Source organism: Somniosus microcephalus, chromosome 6 (assembly GCF_052327205.1).
Source record: "Somniosus microcephalus isolate GS21.2 chromosome 6, FLI_Smic_1.0, whole genome shotgun sequence".
NCBI classification, from domain to species: domain Eukaryota; kingdom Metazoa; phylum Chordata; class Chondrichthyes; order Squaliformes; family Somniosidae; genus Somniosus; species Somniosus microcephalus.
The window spans coordinates 186,531,510-186,541,480 of NC_140992.1; the positions used below are offsets into that span (position 1 = coordinate 186,531,510).

The following is a 9,971-nucleotide window of genomic DNA, read 5'->3' on the forward strand; positions in this document are numbered from 1 at the left end:
TTGTGTAAATGTATGAAGAGGTATTTTGGTGGCTCAAATTAATTATACTTTTCCCCCCCACCATTTCCTTACAGCTCAGTATAGAGAAAGTCAGGGCCATGGTGGAACAAGTCGAGATGAAAGCTCAAGTGATTCGATCAGAAGTCAAAGCAGTAACTTCACGGCACAAGAAGGCTCTAGAGGAACGCGAATGTGACCTATTAAGAAAGGTGAGTTACTCTTGCAGATTACGATGTGAACTATGGTGTTTGAACAACCTGGTTGATCTCATTGGGTTTGTGGTTCACCACTGAAGCTGTGTTCTTGCATGAGAACCCAAATTAACCTTTCTCGTCAGTTTTTGTTCCTCCCCCCCTTCTCCTGAAGGTGGTAACTCATGCTGCAATATAGTTCTATTGTCCTGTGCTTAGCTGGTGAGTTGCAGCTGTTGGACTATGGTAATATGGGTGTTGTATCATAGTTGAGCTCAATGTTCCCTTTAAGCCGCGCGGCCGTTCCAGGTGTCCCGCGCAGCCAGTGAGCTGGCTTTTAAATTTAAGCACGTGCTGACTTTTGAATGGCCTGCGCGGCCCCAGAAAATGATGGGGAACACTGGTTGAGCTAATATCATTAAGCCAGAGTCTCTATGTACTTTCTAGCAGTGGGTAGTGATCAGGAGTAGAAAACTCAGCCACTTCTCTCTTCCTCAATGTACCCCTTCCCCTGCCCCAGAAGTGGCCACTGAGGCCAGTTGTATCAAGACCTTCCTAGTCTTTAGTAGCTCAGTATAGCTACATAGTGAATTTAGCTGTCGTCCGCTTCTGTTTTCCTCTTTTCCCAATACATTACTATTGCTGTCAATTTGATCTCCCCAGAAGCATGCAGTTTCCAGAATTATTTTAACATTTTTTGTACCCATCAAGGTGATGTCACTTCAGTGGAATGGATTCAAACTCGAAGCGCTGGATTTCTGCATCATTGTGTCTCTTGTACATTTTTACTGAATTAGTATATGCGGGTTTGTGCCTTGGGCTTGAACAGTGTTGACAGAATCCCTTTCATTTCTCCTCTCCTCTTCTCCCTTCAAGAAAACAAATCAGTTGGTTTACACCTGTGCAGTAGCAGCAGACAGAACAAATAGTTAGCTTCCATCTTAATCTTTTCTCATACTCTCTTTGCCCTTTTTGTATCCCTTTTCAATTTCTCCCTGAACACACTATTCTGCCTGGTTTTCTACTGCATTCTGTACCTGACCTTTGTCGTAACACTCCTTTTCCTGTTTTATTTTAGCCTCTTATTTCCTTTGTCGTCATTTCCTAAAATCCAAATCACTGGGTTTTGCAGAAATCCAGTAGCTTGTGTCTGAGTGCAAGAAGATATTTTTGTACATTGTGCTCATCAACGTGAAGAACCTTCAGCACAATTATAGATTTTTGTCCTTCCAAGCTTTGGTGTGCCTGGAGAGCATTTTAAGCTGTGTCATGCTAGGGCCTAATTGTGGTTGGTTTTTGCTGGGAACAATTTGAGGTAATGAATAGTGTATTGCACAGCATTAAGTGCTCCTTCAATAATTCGGATCAATATAGTATGCAGTTGAATCATAACAGATTAGAAAGAAATAGTTTCCAGCATGAGCTGATCTCAATTGGGTGGGAGTTTGGGTGTTTCATTTGGATTCAGTCCCCCTAAATTAGAGGGAAGTCTTGCTTCAGTACCTGATTCCGATTGTTAACCCAGTAACCCCGACTGGGAAAACGTCAGGTGTGGCTGTCTTGAGGACAGGATCTGGCCTGGCTCTTTGGGCTCATATTTAATAAAAATAGGCCACTGAAGCAAGGCATCGGAGGGCAAAACGTAAACCAACATTTTTTGCCAATGAGGGGAGAAAATTGGTTGGGTAAAATTTTTTTATGGGGGGAGAAATCATCGGAATAACTTGGATATTCTGAATGAAGTTTCCTTTAATTTTTCTCTCTCGTGAACAGGTAGAAAAGATCCGGCAGATGAAGGCCAAGACTCTGCACCTCCAGGTGGAAGCGCTGCGTGAGAATTTAACCAGGCTGGAGAGCACTATAGACTGTGTGCAAAAAGCCCTATTGGATGGGCGAGATGTGGATGTACTCTTGGCAAAAGAGCAAATGTTTGTCCAAATCCAGGACTTGAAGAAACTTCGGAATCTCCTCCAGCCTCAAGACGATGACACACTTTCATTCATTCCACCTGATGGTGTACTGTACAAAGCCATCAAGTCACTGGGCATAATCAGTAGCAGTGCATATGCCCCCATATCTACAGCCACTGGAGAGGGATTGAAACGGGCGTTGCGTGGGAAATTGAGCAGCTTCACTGTGATCACCAAGGATCACACTGGCGAAGGGAGATCATCAGGTGGTGATTTGGTGGTCGTTGTTATCATGGGACCTGACGGATGCCTCTTTCGGGCTGATGTCCTTGATCATCACGATGGCACCTACACGGTTAGTTACTCCCCACATCTGGAAGGAGAGCATGTGGTCTCTGTCACGATTCGCGGCCAGCATATTGAGAACAGTCCCTTTCGAGTAATTGTCAAAGCGGGTCGCAACTACGCTGGAATTGGGCTTCCAATTTGCTCCTTTGGCGGAGAAGGGGATGAAGATGGGCAGCTTTGCCGGCCATGGGGAGTTTGTGTCAACAAAGAGGGCTATATTATCATCGCTGATCGTAGCAACAACCGAGTTCAGGTGTTCACGCCAAGTGGAACCTACCACCACAAGTTTGGGGCAGCAGGTGCCAGACCTGGGCAATTTGATCGTCCTGCTGGTGTTGCCTGTGATCAGAATTGTCGTATCATAGTGGCCGATAAGGACAACCACCGCATTCAGGTTTTCACCTTTGAGGGACAATTCATCCTTAAGTTTGGGGAGAAAGGAAGCAAGAATGGCCAGTTCAACTACCCTTGGGATGTTGCAGTCAATACTGATGGAAAGATCCTGGTGTCTGACACTCGCAATCATCGAGTTCAGCTTTTTGGCCCAGATGGAAACTTTGTAAGTAAATATGGTTTTGAGGGAGCATTGTGGAAGCACTTTGATTCTCCTCGTGGAGTGGCCTTTAACCATGAAGGACACCTTGTGGTCACAGATTTCAACAACCACCGGCTGCTGGTAATCCACCCCGACTTCCAGTCGGCACGTTTCCTTGGTTCCGAAGGCACAAGTAATGGTCAATTCCTCCGACCTCAGGGTGTGGCTATTGACCAAGAAGGGCGCATCATCGTAGCTGACTCCAGGAACCATCGCATTCAGATCTTCGAACCAAACGGCAACTTCCTGTGCAAGTTTGGGACCCAAGGCAGCGGCTTTGGGCAGATGGATCGTCCGTCCGGAATAGCCCTGATGCCAGATGGACTGATAGTAGTCGTTGACTTTGGCAACAATCGTATCCTCTTGTTTTAATAATGCTGTGTGCTTGTTTTTCTATATTGTGGATTTGTTGCTCAGGGACAATGTCTTAATTGTTTTCCCTAGAGAAGACAGGTATTTTTTTTTCTGTGCTGCAGTCATCTACCTCATGTTGGTAAAGTGTGAGCTGTGAGACTACTTCAAAACTACATAAATTTATAGCAGACCTACCTCACTGCCTGCAGATGTTGGGCTGACTAATGTTTGGATATTTCCATGGAACTGTGCAAATGTGTCCAGGCAATTGGTGCCTTTATGACCTGAATCCAAAGACTTGTTTCTTAGTATTAAAATTGTCCTGTAGCTTTATTTAAAGAAAAATCTCTCAGGTAGGAAGACTATTGGCCACTTCTACAGCCTAAAAATGGCCATTTGTGGGTGACTGATAAAGGCTTTGGCTGCCTACCTGCATACATTTTGTTTTCAGGGATTATTTGATATTGAATATCTTGTATGTTTAGCCCTACACACTTTCTGAATGTAGCCCTACACTCCACCTGAATGTAAACTAAATACCTCTTCATTTTGTTTTTTGTTTTTAGGGTGTAATGTTCTTTGGCCTGATGCACATAATGGTGAACATAGAAGTTGTTGAGGGTTTTTCTGAGTGTTTATTTGGGGTATTTGTGTAAGGAAGATTTGGGTTGTCATTTGATACCCTGAAGATCAAAGTATATTAAGGCACCTGGGATAATCAAAATATATTTACCTCGACTGCTACCTCAGGTACCTGTATTTAAAACAAACAAAAAAAACAAAAAAATCAATTTCCTACTGAATTGGTAGGCTGTATTTGGTCTCCGAGGCAGTATTACTTTGTGTTGGAAGTGTGAATTGGCTGATTTAAAAGACAGTATCACTTTTTCCTTGGGTCTTGTTTAGTCCTAGTTGGGAATCTGCAGAAAAATGAGTTCAGGGTGGGGAAAGTCCACTGGTCCTGCTTGGTGTGGCACTGCTTGATGCACACACACTGTTACACATGCTCTCAACAGAAATGAAATGTACACCTAACTTGAATATCCCAATTCATTCTCCATGCCAAGCTTTCTAAATAGGGAAATCTTCAATCATCCAGTGCTTCGTTGAGTGATGATGGATTTGGATGTGACTGGTTCTTTTTGCAATATTTCTGTTGTATTTCGAGAAGAGCTGGCCAGTTCTTTACTGGTGGGATTTAGACAATGGGGTTTGCATTGTTGTGTCCCTTAAGCAGAGAATAGGTCAATTCTTTACAGAGCATGATTGTAATGGTTTGTGTGTGTCATGCGCTGGAGCAGTAGTAACACTTGTGAAGACCCATAAGGACTGGCAATAATTGCTGATTGTAACAGCGCTGTTATGTGAATATTATGCCAGAATTCTGGTTGTAGCTAATAGTTAAGGAAATATATATATGCTGTAGTAGTAGGAACATGGGTAGAATCCATGGATTTATTTCCAGCTCTGAATCTTCAGTTTTCCCTGTAGCCCAAAAGTGACCAATTAGTTTAGAAATGAGACAATGTCTCTTTAAAACTATTTTAAATTAAGTTTATGCAAATTATTTCCATCACCGCCTTCTCTTAAATACAGATTTTAGAAAAAACAGTATTTTTACAGTCTAGGAACCGCAGCATATAAACTTGACATTTTACAGAATCCACACTGAATATTATTGCAAAATCTAGAAGTGGTTAACAGCCATAAATTGTATAATTTTAACTCTGAGCCAGTTTCATCTGACCTGCTAAGATGCTCCATTAGTTTCCTGCCTTGCTAGTTTGATGATCAGAGTTAAAGACACAATCCCATTTCCATTTCACTTTTTAGCCATGCTGCAGTCTGCAAAAATGATCTTTTCTATCTTTACGGTAATGATTGGGCATTGCCTTTTGGAAAGGAAATGGGTCCAAATGTTTAAAAGCTATGAAGGTTGGTGATTTCCAAATGTGGCACTGTTTTCTTCATAAGACTGCATGACCTGATTTTTGGATCAAAAGTGACATGCTCAGTTATGGAAGCAGGCTTGCTTTGGAGACATTACTGAAGGTCAACTCATCTAGGGCAGCTTCCCAAATCAAGGGGTTGCTCTAGAAATGGTCGGTATTGCTAAGCAGGCCAAGCACAAAGATGAAGAATGAATTACCAGGCCAACCTCTGAACACAGTTGGAGCTCAACTCTGAACCACAAAGGATAGAGTTCAAGTGCAAAAACTCCATCAGTTTGGCTGTTTTTATCCCTGCTCCCAGCTGGTTGAAACAATGCCTTACTTTTGAGTTCTTGGCAGGGCTGGAGGAAGAGCCAGGCTAGCCGGTAAAATTGTAATGGGAAATCTATCATAATGGGGCAGCATTGATGTAAAGTGAGGTCCACAGCCCCCTAGTCTGGAGAAGGGTGGTGGTTTCTAGTTAATCTTCAGTAAGATTGGAAATTGCTTCAGCATTTGTGTGGAACAGACTCCATGTAAAAATGTTTGTATCCTACATAATCAGGAGCTCCCTAATGGATCTGATTAGCTTTCAAGGTGAAACTGGCTAATGTGCTGCTTCAGATGGATTGTAGCAGTTGGTTGAATATGTCGTGGTTAGATGTTGTAGCATAGAATGGCTTTTGTTTTACACATTGGGAAATTGTTCATGAGCAGTGGTTAATTAATGCAAAACTGTTGAGGAGCCCCATCAATTTGAAATATACATTCAAACTCTCCAACTTTTTGAAGTATAAAATAAGTTTTGTCTTTAGAATTAAATAAAACCCTACAAAGTCTAGAATTAAATAAAGCCCTACAAAGTCTAGTTCCTGTATTTTGAATGCTGTGCTCTTTAGCTTTGAGGTTTATGCAGTTACAACTTTGGGTGGACTGCCTTCGAGATATCTCTTGAAGCCCTTTTTTAGCACAAATTTAAAGATACAAGCACACACTTGTCAGCCCCATTTGGGTTGTTTTAAAAAAGAAATCAGCCTTTAAAAAATATATATAATTCAAAAAATAAACTTTTACAAACCCAAGTAAGAACTTGGTTATCATTACCATATTATCGCGTTCCCTTGGGATAGCAGAATTGATGCAATCTCCAAACCAAATTGAACCTTCTAAAAAAGATTATGGGATGTGTCCTTCATTAAAACCCAGTGTTCAAAATATACCTTTAGTTATTGAGTTTCAGGTTATTGGTATGATGTAGGATTCAAAATGGTCGTCTGGGCAGAATGATGCAGTTATGATGACTCTAGTCCAGTACTGTGCTTTGTTGATGGCTCCTGGTGAACTTTGTTAATCTAAAGTGTGATGACCCCTCTGATCATGTTGCTCATAATGAGGTCATCAGATAACATTCAGTGGAGTGGTTGGTCAAATCTGTTTTTGAATTTGTCTTTTGAACATTCTGTTTTAATGAGACCATCTATTGATCTGAAAGATTAGGTGCCCTTTTCCAGATGTAAAACTTCAAGTTAAAGGTTGGGTTCAGGGGAGAAGATGAAGTCCTTATTTTAAAAATTCATCCTTTAATCTTTCCTATTTGGCTTAAGTGTCTGCTATCCAATTGGTAACTTATGATCTTCATTCAGTTTTCTGTACATTTTGAATTGGGTGAGTCAGGGCTTGGAGTGTTTAAAACTCATCACTTTCCAATTTTGTAACTGGACAAATCCCCATAGTCTGTTTTAGCTTCAGAATTCACAAAACAATTTCACACAGCCTTACAAGCAAATGCAGAGAGAATTCACTAAAAGTGCTTAATGGATTATGTTCACAATTCTTAAACTTTTAATCAGGCACAGTACCTTACCTCAAATAACCTACAAAAGATCAGCTTGCAGGACCCCAAGAAGCCAATAATTCAGAGACTAGGGTCTAAATGATGCATAATTCTCAGGGAAGTGATCCTACCATCTCTGAAGGTAATCGGGGTGCAAGATGTGGTTCTGGTGCCTTGTCAGGTAATGGCTTTTGTCTACCTCGGTGCTTCTTTCCACAGCAGCTTCAAACTACCTCATGTTGGAACCTAATTGGCTCACCTGCCATTGGGCGAACAGCTTGCACCGGGGGCTAATGTGCAGTTTTTTGATATCGGGATTTTAATGGAACCCATGAATCAGCTGCTGAAAAGGGCTTTGGACAAAAGTATATGAATGCTGGTTGATGTAAAAAACACCTTACTGGTAAAGCTAAGTTATCTCCTCCAGCCACCGTTTTAGAAATTCACGTTCAGCGTGCAGTTGGGATCATCAGTTTGATAGCATCTGAAGTTCAACTTCAGAAAACAGTTTTGCAAAAAAAAAAAAGCACCCTTTTAACAATCTCAGCAGTACTCCTTCCTCCCTCCTTACAATGGGGATTTTCCTTGTTGAATACATTGTTTACAAGTATGAAAGACTACATAACTCCCAAGCATTTTCTATCAACTTGGCATCAAAGGGAAGCTCCAGGAAAACGTGATGGCAGGTGACTAGTTTTCTATCTAGCCCTGCTCTGTGCTGGATGTTGCCATTTTATGAATAATTACTGTGATTTGATTTAGTGACATCACCGAGCAGGCCAAACAAAAACCTCTTCGCCTTTGCACATTATGGATATATATATAATATACACACACAAAATGTGGGGTGGTTCATTCACATCAACTTGGTAAACATGCTGGCCCAAAAGATGTTTGCCCTTATTACTGTTCCAAAATGTTTTTTCACTTGCAGGTCCCTATAGTGGGAGGTGTTGTGGATGGTGGCAGATGGGCGAGTGTTTGATCAAATGATTGGAGTTTCTCGTTAAGGGTATTGAGTTGATAACGTGGCATACCTTCGGTTTCCTTTTTCTACAAGTCGAATCGATGTACCAAAAGAGTAGAAGATCTGTCTGTTCAGGTTAATTGCAGGAAAGAGGTGGCAGTGCCATGCTTGGGGTCGGGGGAGGAGTCGAGGGTAAGGTAGGTTTTGGGGCGCAGTTGGACTATAGGCCAGTTAGGTTGTTCATAATCCACGTACATGCCTGCAAAGTAGAAATTTGGTCCGTGCATGCCTGCAAAGTAGAAATTTGGTCTGTGCATGCCTGCAAAGTAGAAATTTGATTAAGTTCACTTGGAGTTGATGGTTTTCTAAGCTTGCCAGCAGGTTCAATTGAAGTCTTGCCGGGTTTGGCCATTTACAAGCCAGTGCCGTTTACTCGAAGCTGAATGATTTGGAAATATAATAACCCGTTTCACACACCGAATAGTTGGATGTTGTTAAAATGTAGACAAAGGAGTTGTTGACTTTTTCATTGACAAAATGTGACCCCAGTTGATAGTGGGAGCACCTGATGTGCTGTTTGTTTAAACAAATTTTGTTTTTGTGAACTGATTTTATGAAGTGCTTAAGTTGTTTTTTTATATTGTGAAACTGGGTTTCAAACCACTAGTTAAGCAGACTTTATTCAAAATTTATTCTTGAGAATTTAAGTGTCTGGTCCAAGATCCAGAAATCCTGGTTGAGAAGACGTAATATATAGCTTAAAGAAGTTTTCGCTGTTTTCTAAAAACAGTGAAACTAAGTTCTGGGCTCAAATTATTTTACAGAGGCAGAGCTACAGTAAAATCAAAAGTTCTATTGAGTTGTGTAAGAAGTGATTTTGCATATTGCCTCTTTTTTTCTAATTTTAACTTTAGTCTGTGTTCTAGATTAAGGGGATAGCATTAAAATGTCTAGTGCAAGTGTTCAAAGGCCCTTTTCTCAAACTTAGACAAGTGCCTCAAAATGACGGAGCCTGTTTCTGTATTTAAAGATGTCCAAGCAGTATTGTTTAAGTTACTGTTGTGCAACAACCCAGCATTTAATGTTCATCGGTGGTAACCACTGCTTAAGAGAGGGGAAATTGGGGTCCTAGACTACCAGAAAAGTGTTTGTTTTAAAAGAGAATTCCTCTTGGGGGTTGTCTTTACAGTAAGGTGACGGGTAATTCTTTGTTTCCCCCTTTTGTATAATTTACCTCTGAAATGTAAGACCCAGCCTCTGCACCAAAGAATGAGGGTTACTGACCTGGAACACTTCTTATTCCTGTGTGTTTGAAAGCCTAAATTGATGTTTGTGCAATTTTATCTGGATGAAAGTTCAATAAAATTTGTTTACAATTGATATATTCTTGTGCAATTTCTTTCAGAAGTCGTGTTAAATCAGTGCACACTGTACAATTGTGGCTTAGAAAGAGAAACCTAGAAGATAGGAGTAGGCCGTTCGGCCCCTCGAGCCTGTTCCACCATTTAATGAGATCATGGCTGATCATCCAAATTCAGTACCCTGTCCCTGCTTTCTCCCCATATCCCTTTAGCCTTAAGAAATGTATCTAACTCCTTGAATATATTTAATGAATTGGCCTCAACTGCCTTGTGTGGTAGAGAATTCCACAGGTTCACCACTCCCTGGGTGAAGAAATTGCTCCTCATCTCAGTCCTAAATAGCTTACCTCTTATCATTAGACTGATCCCTGGTTCTGGACTCCCCTGCCATCGGGAACATCCTTCCTGCATCTAGTCCTGTTTGAATTTTATAAGTGTCAATGAGATCTCCTCATTCTTCTAAACTCGAGCGAATATAAG

At 41.2% G+C, this 9,971-nt stretch overlaps 1 protein-coding gene across 1 annotated transcript in view; it reads left to right on the forward strand.

The window, feature by feature from the left end:
• trim71 (tripartite motif containing 71, E3 ubiquitin protein ligase) overlaps positions 1-9,510 on the forward strand; it is a 66,608-nt gene extending 57,098 nt beyond the window's left edge. Inside the window, exons 3-4 of the mRNA XM_085991019.1 lie at positions 75-209; positions 1,965-9,510. Of these exons, the coding sequence (XP_085847145.1) occupies positions 75-209; positions 1,965-3,416 (1,587 nt within the window). The 3' untranslated portion in view covers positions 3,417-9,510. The remainder of the gene's footprint in view (positions 1-74; positions 210-1,964) is intronic.
• The last annotated feature ends 461 nt before the right edge of the window (positions 9,511-9,971 follow it).